This window comes from Mesitornis unicolor, unplaced genomic scaffold (genome assembly GCF_000695765.1).
Source record: "Mesitornis unicolor isolate BGI_N332 unplaced genomic scaffold, ASM69576v1 scaffold2231, whole genome shotgun sequence".
In the NCBI taxonomy this organism is placed as follows: Eukaryota; Metazoa; Chordata; class Aves; order Mesitornithiformes; family Mesitornithidae; genus Mesitornis; species Mesitornis unicolor.
In genome coordinates, this window is record NW_010162927.1 from 2971 (window position 1) to 16084 (window position 13114).

At 53.6% G+C, this 13114-nt stretch overlaps 1 protein-coding gene across 1 annotated transcript; it reads left to right on the plus strand.

Moving 5' to 3' along the window:
• Nucleotides 1-1153: 1153 nt before the first annotated feature.
• Nucleotides 1154-13013, plus strand: LOC104547892 (N-terminal EF-hand calcium-binding protein 3-like; the record flags this gene model as incomplete). The annotated part of the gene is made up of 9 exons (XM_010193760.1): nt 1154-1178; nt 2063-2171; nt 4762-4787; nt 5095-5192; nt 11077-11213; nt 11391-11512; nt 11802-11881; nt 12272-12325; nt 12901-13013. Coding segments are annotated over 9 exons (764 nt in total), but the record flags the coding sequence as incomplete, so codon positions are not given.
• Between the last annotated feature and the right edge of the window lie 101 nt (nt 13014-13114).

The following is a 13114-nucleotide window of genomic DNA, read 5'->3' on the forward strand; positions in this document are numbered from 1 at the left end:
TTCTTTACCTCAAAGTGACCTTTTAGGGCTGTTTCAGTGGTTCATTGTGGGCTTGTGCCCACAGAAGGCGCAGCAAAGCCATCAGCAAGCGATGCAGAAGGGAGCTGGGGGTGGAGGGGGCAGCAGGCAGCGACGCCTCTTCCTGCAGCAGGGAGCAGAGCTGGGCTGGGGGCGGTTTCATCAGCGGTCTCTGCTTTGCAGGTGTGTGTTAAGGAATATAACAAAGTCTGCTTTCCCTGCCCTTTTACATTTCTGATCTTTCTTCAGGCTTTCTGATTCCTTCACTAACCAGGTTAAAAAGGATGATTAAAAAGAAGAAAGTTGTCTCACTCACAGCTTCCTGGTTTTGGCTCCGTTGGGATATGCTGGCCAAAACCTCATCCTGTTCAGTCTGGCAAGATGTTCCTAGGTTTCCAAAATGCTGCTGTTTCTCACCTAGGTCAGCCCCAGACCTTCTGATAATTACTAATGAAAGAGGAGCCAGGCAGGGATAAGAAGCCCCAGGTTTCTCCTGGGCTGCAGGCAGAGGCCTCGTGATTGGGAACCTGGGTTGAGACCCTGAATTGGAGCAGCTCTCCAGCTGTACTGTGTGGAGATTACAGATTAATTAAATCATTAGTTATTAATTACAGTGTGTGCATGTCGAGGTGTCTCAGAAAGGACTGTTGTGAAGGGTGGCTACGAAGTGCAGGACAAGAGCCGCTCCTCAGCGCAGACGGTTGAAGCATCGGCAGCGATGCACAAAGTGCTCGTGTTATGGAGTGGTTTTATGCTCAACGTTCTTCCGTTTAAAGGGTCTGAAAAATTAAACACTTTCTATCACAAGGGCGTAGCAAAGCCCTTTCTGCTCCATCTCCTTCTGTGTTCTCTAAAAGATGCTCAGTGCGGGTGCAGGGCTCGCTCGGGCGGCAGCGGCTGAGCTGAGAGCTTTGCGCATCGGAGGCGAGAAATGGTTTTAACCGTTTGCAAAGGGGAGTTTCCTTGAAGTGGTCTGTGCAGCACTGGCCTGTGCAGCACTGGTGGTGGGAGCTTCTCCGTGGCTCTGAGCTGTGCTTTTTCCCGTGGTGGTGGTGCTGGGTGCCGCCTGGCTCACTGTTCAGCCGTGCTGCTCTCCCTGCTGCCTCACTAAACCCTGTTGTATTTTCTCTTGCAGATTTTCCGACGAGCAGACAAGAATGGTGAGTGCTTTGTTCGTGCTGCTGCCTTCCCCTCCCTGCCTGGGTCTGGGCGAAGCCGTGCAGCCCATCCCTTCTGGGAGGGTTGGCTGGAAGAGTGGAGGAGGATAAGGGCAAACAGATCTCTGGCTGCAAGAAAATGGCTTTTCTGCTTCAGCTGGAGGAAAAGGCGCTGGAGCAAAGGGCCTGGACAAGGGCTAATCAGTGGGCTCCTCCAGTGTTGTGCAGGACAGAGCCCCATCTAAGCCCTTCTCCTTCCTGCTCAGTCCAGGGTTTTACAGGTGCCCCCATTCTGGTGGCCCTGTTCCTCGATGCCCACTGGAGCCCCTGACATTTGAGAGTTAGGCTCTGCTACCTGGTTTTTAATCTGGCATCCATAAACCAAGAAGTCCAAAATCACAAGTCGTTTCTCTGAGCTTTCCCACCCCCTCTTGGGCTCTGCTCCTTGGCAGTAGCTTGCAGGCTCCAGGAGTTGCTTTTCTTGCAGATCAAAATGCAGCCCAGGTGCTGAAGTCCTCCACAGAGATGAAGGAAAAAGCTCTTGAGTCGATGGAGAGATTTTTTTTCCATAAAAACCTGGTGCTGTTTGCAGTGAGCTCTGTACTTGATGAGTGAGCTTGGACAGTTCTCTAAGTACAGAGTGGGGTCTTTCGGAAGGGGCTGAAATTCCCACCCGAAATCCCAGCAGCAGTGGCCCTGCTTGCCAGCGCTCCTGAGTTTTGATGGGACTGGTGGGACTTGCATTCAATGAGATCTGCTCTAATTGTCATGCACAACACGCCCAACCATCCCACGCTCCCGATAGAGAGGCTGCTGGGAGGATCGTTGGGGCCTTGGTGCTTCTTTCTGCAAATATATAATTATTCTTCCCTTTTATTTAAATGCAGATGATGGGAAGCTGTCATTTGAGGAGTTCGAGAACTATTTTGCTGATGGGATCCTGAGCTCGGAGGAGCTGTGGGAGTTGTTCAGTGGCATTGACAGACGTCATTCGGAGTAAGTACCGCGGTGGCACAGAGGAGAGGAGACGAAGGAGAATATAAAGCTGCTTAAGTGGAGATGGAGGACATTTGGAGGCGGGTGTGATAAATAGTCAGGGTGAGATAAACCCACCTCTTATAACACGCAGATGTTAAAACCCATTGAACACCAGCGACGAGCATTGGTGATGAGAGAAGCCAGACATTTTGAGAACAGTCGTTACCAGATTTCCTGTAGTTCCGTAAAAGCAAGCGTCCATTTAAGATTGCATTAAGTTAATTTGAAAGATGTATTCCAGAAATACACAGCTCTGTGGAGTAGGTTGTGTGTCTGCAGGAGGAGCATGTGATGGTGTGAGGACGATGCACAGACTCTGCAAAGTCACAGACTTTGCCACTGCTGACACAGGGAACTGCTTTTCACTTATGTAAGAGCTGCTTTCCACCACAAATGGGCCTTACGAGTGTAACTGTGAATTTCCTTGTTAAAAAAAAGAAACCCCCAAAGAACAGGAGAAGTAATTGCACTTTTAGCCCTGGTCCCCTCTTGACTGGTGCTATCCAGAGGAGCCTGTTGGGCTCGGCTGAACACTGCAGTGTTGCATAGGTTGCATGGCTACTGCTCTATGCAGGGGACTATGAAACCTGCCCAGGGAAGTGCCATGTGGACCTCTCGTGTCTTTCTGTCCTGCGTCTGTCAGGGAAAATTAAAAAAGATGAGGTCTTGGCAGATCTTTGCGTGAGAGCGGTCAGATGGTGGTGGCAGGAATTGGTGCAGACTGCCCAGAGCCTGTGTCTCTGACCTTGAGCCGCAAGAGAAAGAGGTGGGAGTGCTGACCTGGTGGGTTTTAAAAACTTTGAGTGGAAATAACCTCAAGCCTCTGGTTCTGTGGAGGAAGGGACTTGCATGAGCTTTCCTCTCCTGTCTTTAGTCAGAGACTCAGAGCTGCAGCGTCTCCCAGTCTCTGAATGATGGAGAGTGACTGAAACACTCTGGGTCACACTGAAAAGGTTTGGAAACCAGATTTGTGATGGCAGCAGAGGTTTCCAACATGACAAATGATAAAAAAAATCCCATCTGCTTTACTGAAGCTGATTGCTGTTTTCTTGCATAAATTCCAGGCGCATTCTGACAAAATCCCAACAGCATAATGATGACAAGATCCTTCATCATCAGTTCAAGCTTAATTACAGTTAATCAGTGGTTTGAGCACAGTCAAAATACAGCTATGTGGAAATGTGGAGAGTCTCAGGATGAGTGCTTTGGAGGCAGAGGATGGCTCTTCTCTTGGAGTGGGGAAGGGGATCGCAGAGAGGAGCAGAGCAAAGCCAGCTGCCCTGTTGCAGCAGTGCAAAACAGGTTGGGATTTAACGTGCGGGCTCTTTACATGAGCTCCTCCTGGTTTCTGGTATGAGGTAGCTTCTGGTAGCATGAAAATGGCACCATTTCTGTCACACGGACTCTTGCTCACTCGAGCCGTGGTGGGGAACTGGGCAGTGGGTTGAACTGGTGGCCTCTTCTTTTTCCTGTTCAAACCGGTCCCAGCTCCAGGTTCTCACTGGGTACAGATGCAAATGCCTGGATAATGCATGCATTAGGTGTTTCACCTTGTATTTTGTTATCTTACATCTGAATCCCTCCTTTTGTGATTTCTCCCCATCTCTTGGATGGGAACCAGTGGCTGCAGTGATAACTCTGGGGCATGGGTCTAACAGGGAGCGCTGTGGATGCTGCGGTGCCAAGTCTCTTGTGGCAGTGCAGCAGCAGTGGCTCTGCAGGCTCCAGACAGCTTTCGAAAACAAGTGGAAAAATTAAAAAGGAGTGAGCAGGACATTTTTCCAATTTAAACTTGTGCTTCAAAGCTGTCACTCCGTCTAGCAGAGCTGTGGTTGCATGCGTGGAGCTGCTCAGAGATGGGGTCAGCAAAGTTTGATGGAGCAGAGTCGACAGGAGGGCCTGTGGTTTTGCTGATTATTGCGTCTCGAGGGAAACACTATTTTTTTTTTTTTAATCCACTTTAAAAACTGTCTGCAGTGCCAGGACAGTGCGCCAGAGCCCTGCTGTAATCAGCTCCTGCAGTAGGTGTTTAAAATAGATGAGCCAAATCACATCCTAAAACTGCCCGTCTCCGTCGCCTGAGAAGGCGTGCGATGCAGATAGCCAAACAGAAGGATCTGCACCAAAATATTGTCATGACTTGAAGCATTGCCCATTATTGAAGTACAGTAAGTGGAAGCTCAGCAGAGAGAGAGAGAGACAGAAACCAGCCTTTGGTGTCTGGGGCAAAAGCTGTAAGAAGATTTTGCTGAAATGATTACACCCTTTCCTGGCATGGCATTTTCGGTCACTTCGCACTCCTTCTGAAGCAGAAGTGATGCTCTGCAGCCCTTCCTGGGTGCTGCAAGTGCTGGGCACAGCTCCTGAGCTGCTGGCCCTAAACATGTGCACCTTTTTATTTTTCTAATACGGCTTTGTAAAGTACAAGGGCAGAGCAGTAAATCCACTGGGGGCTCAAGACAAGCCCTCAAGACCCTGCTCACTACAACTGTTTCTCCCCAGAAAAGCCCCACTATCTAACAAGAGCTTGTTTTTCTGTTTCTTGCAGTAACGTGGACACAGAAAAGTTGTGTGGTAAGTAGGGTGATGTTCCTGCCTCCCGGGGGGGGCTGTGGTGGGGCTTCGTACATGTCTGGCTTGGGCAGACCCTGTGTCTGAATCCCAGCACAGAGAGCATCCATGCTTTTTCCCAAAGGGATGGGACATTTTGTCCCTGGGAATAGGAAGGAGTCTTCATTTCAGTTCAGGTGGAAGCGTGACTCTGGAGAGGGATGTGAACGCCTCCCTGCAGCGCTGGGCTGTATGTGGGAAGCAGCAGGAGCAAGGGAGGCAGGGATGGAGGTGCTCAGGAAGCTCACCACGGTCTTCTCTCCTGTTTCAGATTATTTCTCGGCGTATCTCGGAGAATACAGGAATGTGCTTTCTGCCCTGGAAACCCTCAACTCTGCGGTCCTGGCAGCCATGGACAAAACCAAGCTGGTAAGGATGGGACTGTGGGAGGGCGGCGGGGCAGGGGGGTGTGTAACAGAAACCGTGGTGACCTTAGCTGCTTGCTCAGTGTTAAACTTAGACGTTGGAGGCAGCAAATGTGATACCTCTCGGATCAACGGGGTTGTCTGTGCTTGCTTTGGCTGTCTCTGTGTGCAGTGAGTGCTGCAGCAGCACAGCCTGCAGCACGCCTGGAGGAGGGGAAGCTGTGCTGGGAGAGGAGAAGGGCAGGGCTGGTGCTTTTGTGCTCTGTCTTTGGGCTCTCCTTCCTTGTAGGGCTCTGGCATCCGCTGTTTTAACAGCTCCTTGCAGACCCACTTGCAGGGTCCCACTTGGGAAGTTGTGGGAGCATCACTGATAACCTCTGTTGCGTCTTTGAGCCAAAGCAAGGCCTTTTCCACAAAACAGGGTGGTGTGAAATGGGGACTCTGGGGTCATGGCTGCTCCAGACTGACCCCAGCAGCTTGTGCTCAGCACAAGCAACCAAAATTGGCTGCCAGTGAGGGGGCAGAAGCTGCTGTGGCAGGAAGGCTGCTTTGGGAGATGGCAAGGTGCTTGGGAGAAGGTCAGAAAGGGTGAGATTAATTGACTCCCATCTTTGTGGTGAATGCTGTCTCTCTCCTTGCAGTTTGTACCAATGGGAGGCAGATTGGAGGCTGCTGATTAGGCCAAGCAGCCTTTTGCTTTGTGACCCCCCTGCCTCTGCGTCATGGGCTAAATACAGCCATGAAATTCAGTGGCCAGTACTGGAAGGGACCCTCCTTGAGGACTGGCAGCCCCCTTTGCATCCAGAATGTCTTAAATGGGAGATGCTCTAGGCTTGCTCAGAGCATGCCAGAGTGATGAGCTACGGGGAGGAGAGAGGGAAATAAAGAAACCAAAGCTCAGGGAATACACCGCTGCTCTGTGTCTGGGAGCTGTGCTGCCAGAAGCCTTTTTGGTATTGAGGATTTCCATGTCCACACGTGCTGTTGGTACGGGCCAAGGTGTCTGGATTGGATCAATGGTGAGTCTCAGCACCCGTCTCCTCAATCTGCTGCCTGCTGTGCACGTTGCTGACTGCAGGATAAACACTGCCACAAAGCATGGGAAACGCAAGCTGGGTTTGTCCTTCTCGCTGTGTGACTGTGGCAAACGGTGTGTGTGTGCGGGCAGCAAACCTGCTCGTGGTCTTTGTTATGGACACACAGGTTGGCAGGAGGAAACCAGAGCATTAGGGGTTCCTGCACTCCCATTCTTCCTCACTGGGTTGGTAGAAACACAGTGAAGAAAAGATGTGTGACTGCAATTACTGTGGCAAACGGGGTGTGTGCGGGCAGCAAACCTGCTCGTGGTCTTTGTTATGGACACACAGGTTGGCAGGAGGAAACCAGAGCATTAGGGGTTCCTGCACTCCCATTCTTCCTCACTGGGTTGGTAGAAACACAGTGAAGAAAAGATGCAAGTTAAAGAGGGTTTTTCTCCAAATTCTGTTATCCCAACTTAGGTTTGTAAAATACAGCTGTTGATAGCGATGCTGCAGTGTAGTGAACACAGCTCATCCCGTGGCTGGCATGAGAAGTGAAACACCTTGTGGAAATACCCTGGGAAATGGTCTGATGTTTGTCACAGGTGAAGCTGTCTGCTGAAATCTTTTTGTTCCCCATTTTACAAACACTGCATACTAACCCATAAACACCTCTCCACATCAGGTGTTCTTATTTCTGCTTTGGCAGGAATTATGTGATCACCTATTCCTCTCTGTCCCCAGCTCCCTATCATCATAAGAAACTAATAAAACCTCTCTAAAGCAGAACTGCAGCAGGCCTTGGCAACTTTGGGATTTTCATCTGGGTCAAGGGAGCTGAAATACCAGTTCACAACCTTCTCTCGTGCTTGCTGAGTTATTTCCTCAGTGACTCCTTTGCACAAGTCTTTGCTACGTGCGGAAAATGCTGTGCTCAGTGAGACAGAGCACATTTGTACTGAGCCTCTTTACAGAGGGGGTTGAACTGCGTGGTGGTGCAACACCTAACGAGGAGGTTTTGCTTTTTTGCCCCCAAGTGAGGAGTGTGAAGGGGGTCAGGCAGCTGAACTGAAGAGAAAGTGCAAATTCAATTGATTTCCCTCCCCTGGCATGAGGTTTTCTGGCAGAAGGGTGAAACGGCATTCAGGGCTCGCTCTCTCGGTGGTTATTTCCACCCTCCTCTCCACTGTGTTCCCCTGGGTGTGCTGTGTTTGACGAGGCGAGAGACAGGAGGCAGCTGTGCAACGCTCACCCGAAATACTGACGTGTCCACATGGCATCCTGCTTTGCCCTTGCAAGGTGGGCTGGGGCGTCCTGGGACCAGGAATGGGGACCCTCTGCAGGGCAAGCTTCAGAGCTGAATCCTTCTAAGCACAGTGTGCCCTGGGCTGGCAGTTGGGTTTTGAGGTGGTACCCCAAGCTGGTGCCTATGCCTGCATGTTTTGGGGTGCAGTGACTGCGCTGTGGTGAGCTGTGGGGCTCAGGGCAGGCTGAATGTGCCCCCCCCCGCCGCTGTGACACAGCTGCCTGCTCCTGCATAAACCTCCACCCACCCATGTTGTCTGCAGAGATCAGGATTAGGCCATCCTGAAGATGAAAGCCGAGAGGATGGGGAGTGCTGGGATGCTGGCTGGATACCGGGGCTTCACCCAGCACCTGGTGCTTTGAAGGGGAGCAGCATCCGCCCCCCGTGCAAAGGGAAGCATCTGTATGCCAGCCCCAGTGGGGAACAGGGGAGGATGCACTGGGGACAGAGTGTGCCCCGTGAAGGGGATCTGGGTGGCTGTGCAGGCTGCTTGCTGTGGGCATTGCCCTCTGTGGAGAAAGAGTGACAGCATTTGGATTTGGACCAAATCCTGAAATGAAACGAACCGTGCTCGGCCATGTGGCGGATGAATAATGTATTGTTTCTGATGGGATTCAGTCAGTTGATATTCTCCACCTTTTCTTCCTCAGGTTTGTCCTGGGGAGCTTTGAGTGTGGGTTGATGCCCTGGTAAGCAGGGATGTGCCAGGTCTGGCAGTGCTTCCCCCGTGGAACCTCTTGTCTTTTCTCAATCATCTGACCTGAGTCACTTCACTAAAGCAGCACTAAAGACAGGTGAGAGCTTTTCTGCCCATTCAGCGAGCTGAATCAGCTCCCCAAAGCACCAAAAAACCTTTATGCCAGAATTGCAAAGAGGGAATTCAGTTCCCTGGTTTTCACCAGCTCACCTCCAATTCTCAGCACTGAGCTGCTTCAGTGCCAAGATCAGAAATCACCTCCAGGAGCAAAGTTGCTGCAGTGCAGGCACCTTCTCCTCCCCAGCTGCTTCTTCCCACCCCTGTGGCTCCCCCTACACCTCGGGGTGGTCCTGCCATGCTGGCTGCTTCAAGAGCTTTCTGCCAGCCCCCTTCCCGTGCCAGCAGCAGGCAGTGCATCCAAAAAGGCTGACTTTGCTGCAGTGCTGGGCTGCAGACCGGCTGTACCCAGACAAACGGCATGGCCTTTGTTCACAGCGTGAGCCACGGTTGTGTTGCTGGGCTGGTTGGACTCATGCTTGTTAGAGTGATGGTGTAGAGGCACAGAAGTAACCCAGAATGCAAATAAAATGTACTTTACTTCTTTTAAAGCATTTGAATCAACTTCACAGCTCTGCAGCAGCTTGGTCACTGCTGCCCAGAGCAAGTCAGTGCTTTTGGGACCCTCCTGCAGCCAGTGGGATGCTCTGAATGCACGGTGGCCATTGCCTACTGGAATATCCTGTGCACGTACATGGCACCGTGCTCCTCGTACTCGCCCTTTGCCATCCACGTGTGCTGGAAGGTTGTGAACGATGCTGCGATTGAGCCCCCAGCCCAGGCTGCTGTGCTTCTCTCTGGGCTCGCCAGGATCTGGATCTGGCAGCCTGTGCCTTGGGACAGGGCATTCAACTCCAAGCACATCCTCTCGGGAAAGCCAGGAAACATCGAGGAGCCCCCTGACAGCACGATGTTACCCATCATGTCCCTCCTGGTGTGCTCGGGTACCTTCTGGAGGCTCTCCCAGGCCAAGTGGTGAATCCCTGGGGAGTTTTGGTGGAGTAGCATCGGGTGGAAGAGCAAAGGGGCAACAGAACCGTTCCTTGCCCAGGGTTATCCTGTACCCATTGGGGGTCTGAAATCTGGCTGGGTGATGGCAGCGTTGGTCGCAGAGGTCGCCTTCGTAGTCCATGGAGACGTAGCAGCATTGCTTCTTCAGCTGGATCACGGTCTTCTTCTTCAAGGCCTTCAGCACCGTGGGGCTGTTGGGGCTGTCCAGCAGCAGCCTGTGCAGGTACCTGGAGAGACAGCCGCCAGCCACCTCCAGCAGGAAGGTGCCCTCCCTCCAGGTACGGCCCTGGCAGACGGGGGTGACGTGGGACACCCCTGCCCCAACCTCCACAGCCAGACCTGTGACTCTGCCGTAGGAGCAGAGCGACAGAAACCCAGTGTCAGCCAGGCGCAGGGCTGGCACCCCAAAGCTCTCAAAAAGCACCTCTGCCAGCTTTTCCCTGCTGGTGGGGGGGCAGGAAGGGGAGTCAGCCATGAGCACGGGCTGCTCCTCTGGGGGCACTCTCAGGCCGCAGAAGAAGATGTGGCTCCACAGGTTTTCCATGCTGTCCCAGTCCTCAATGATGCCGTACTTGAGTGGGTAGTGCCTGGGTGTTACAGCAAAGCCCGCCATGCTTTTGGCAGCGGTGGGGTGCTGCTGCGTCTCCCATCTCTTGCCTGCGCTGCAGGGATGCAGTGATATGGTCCTTAGCACGAACTTGGGCTGCTTCTCGCCTGCAAAGCCTGCCCGGGTGAAGCTGCTGCCGTTGTCGATGACGACTGCGGGCTTTGCCATGCCTGGTGCTCCTGAGGGATCCCAGGGAGGGAAAAGAAGCCTCACCCTGCAGTGGAACAAGAGAAGCCTTGTGGGAGCACAGGTACCTGTGCCTGCCCTGGGCGTGTCTGTCTCTGGGTTTGTGCCTCAGTTTCCCCTCCTGTCTCCTTGCTCCCTGCCTGGCTGAGCATCCCTCCTTGGGTACCTCATCTCCAGGGGCTGAGGATTTGCCCCAGGCCCTTGGGTCTGGTGGTTTTAAGGACACAAGTGCAAACCGGATGGGGATGTGGAGTGGTTGGATTGGGCTGCAGGGAATGGCGCTGCCAGCAGAACCCATAGCACGTGGAAAGCTGCTGTGCTCTGAGCTGTGGCTCTTCATTGCACCCAGATTTTTGCCCAGGAGGATCTATTGTTCACTTTTGGCAAAGGAAGGAGGGAGTTTGGTGTCCTGTGCGCGTGTCCAGGCATTTCCCTGGCTCTTTGTGCTTCGCAGAGCTGGTCCTGGGGCATAGTGTGCATCCTGACCCACTGGCACTGTCTTCCCAGGGCAAGAGGGTGCAACCCCAGCACACTGCCCTGCCAGTGTTGTGGGGTGCTTCCTGGAAGGGGCTCCCCTAAAGTCTCTGCACTGCCAGCCTTACCTCAAGAGCCCTGGTGCAAGCGGAGCAGTGTGTGAACTGTTGGGTGCAGCAGGGGATGCTCTGCCTGCCCCAGAGCCCTCCCCGGAGCTGGGGACTGTTTCTGCAAATGGCTTTTACCTTAGAGCTTGGGGGCGTCCATCTGCGGTCCTCCACAGCTCACAGGGGAGGCAGTGGATGCTGGGATGGGGATGGGGCGGGTCACACTGTGCATTCCTTGCTGTGACCTCACATGTGTGCAGCCAGAGGATGCATTTCTCTATGGCATCATCGTTCCCTGTGATCCCTAAATATTTGCTTGGAATTCACCCTGTTAAGTTTATTTAAGCACCAACCCCTTCCAGTTGCTGCTCTGCTTCTGCTCTGTGCAAGGGACGTCTGATGGATCCTCTCCCTTTTTCCCCAGAGGTACGAGACCTCCTCGAAGATGGAGCAGTTCCTGACCCGCTTCCTGCTGCGGGAAACCATGCACCAGCTGCAGTCCCTGCAGACCTCGCTCGAGTGTGCTGTGGACACGGTGGAGGAGCAGGCGGGACGGGAGAGGTAATGGGGTGGGATGTGCTGGTCCTCGCCCTGTCCCCACCACCGCTCCTGGGGTCACAGCGTGGGGCAGGACTCGAGGGTTTCCCTGGGGGCACATCTAGGAGCAGGATCTGCCCTTTGCAAGCTGACCCATGCAGTGAGTGACTCTGGCTTCCACTTTGCATTTGATTCTTTCAGAAAGGACCTAAAGAAGTCGGAGACCTCGGTTGGCCTGAGGTCAGGGAGACGGTGCAGGCGCCGAGGACAGAAGAACATCTGCCTGTCCCCAACAGACCCCTATTCTGGGATGCTCACGACAGGTACCCGCAGCCCCGGCTGTCCCTTGGGTGGGGGTCTGTGCCTCTGCCCCACTGGAGCTTGGTGTGGGTGTGGGAGCAATATCAGGGGCTTATCCAGGACAGCCTGGACCATTGCTGGAGTTGCTATGGGCTGTTGGATCTCTTGAGTAGTGGGAAAAGTTTCAAGAGAAAACAAAGTCACGTATTTTGTTTAAGTCACAGGTTTTGAAGCTTGTATGATTTTCTGCAAGCTTTTGCTGTGAGAAGAGCAAGCTGTTTCAGTGACGGCTCTCTGCCCTTCCCCATGCAGGTGTTTGTGTTGAAGACAACAGCCAGTGGATGGCTCAGATCAACAGGCTCCAGCAGCTCATCGAGAAGCTGGAGTGCAAGGTGCGTGGCAGAGGCTGGGTGGCTGGGGACTGCCCCACACCTCCACACCGACTGCGTCAGTGCTGGGACCTCTCCCTGAACCAACAGCCCCGGTTTTCGGTCCTGGCACCGTTACAGACCCAGCCTTACAAGGCTGCTCATCCCTTCCTGTCTCCAAAGCCTCCTTTCCCCCTCAGCTCCATCCCTGACTTCTATGTAGCCCATGCTGGACCCACCAGGCCCCACAGATGTGCAGGTCATGTCCCTTCTGTCCCCTGAGTACCTGAAAATGTCCCCAGAGCAGTCCCTGTCTGTCACGCTGAGCTGGACAGGGTTTTGAGTTGCTGCTGCTTTTTATTCTGTTGCAAAGTTCACACAGTAACGATGATTTTCCCTGGGGTGTAAACGCAGAGCCCACGCCTGGAGCCACTGAAGGAGGAGGTGATGTGCAAAGGAAGAGATGCAGTAAGTCCCTGTCCTGCTGCGTGTGGTTTGTGGGTGACCCTGCAGTGTGCACGGATCCCCTCTTGCACGTGTGTGTGTGTGTGTGTGTGCTCATACAGCTCCCGTGCCCTGAGACAGGAGTCACCAGGGTGAGCTGCTGGCTTTGGGCTGCCCAGTGCTGTAGCAGGGGGGGAGTCAGAGCTGGGTGTGGGAGCATCCCCAGAGCAAATGCAGCTCCATCAGATCCATGAGAACCCCAGGCAACGCTCAGTGAGTGCCCAAATCCCCCGGGTTTGGGGGGAGAGCCCCAGTGGAGAGGCCACTTTCTGCTGGAGGAAGGACATGGGGAACTACAGCAGCCCCAGAGCAGGACCCCACCAAGGGCGGATGAAGCATCTCCTGTTGGTGCAGTAAAGGCAACCAGCCTGGATAGGAAGAAGCCACTTTGTTGGCTTTGTCCCCAGGGTTGTGGTGCCAGCCCCTTCTCACAGCTTCCTCTGTGGTGCTCTGCTGGCTTGGCACTGCCTTATCCCACAGCAGGGAGGCCAGGAGGGGCAGGTCGGTCCCTGATGGTGCTCCTGCGCTGTCCTTTGCAGCACATCCTGGTGGCCAAGAGGCAGATCTCGGTGGCGACCAGCAGCATCGAGGAGTTTCGCCAGGCGTTCAGGTCCTACACGGAGGTGACGGCTGGGCACAGCAGCTGTCTGCAGTAAGTGCAGCAAGTGATGGGGCTGTCTGTGGTGTGGCTCGCCCAGAAACAGGGGCTTATAATGTGACACCCTTCACAGAATCCCAGAACGTTAGGGATTG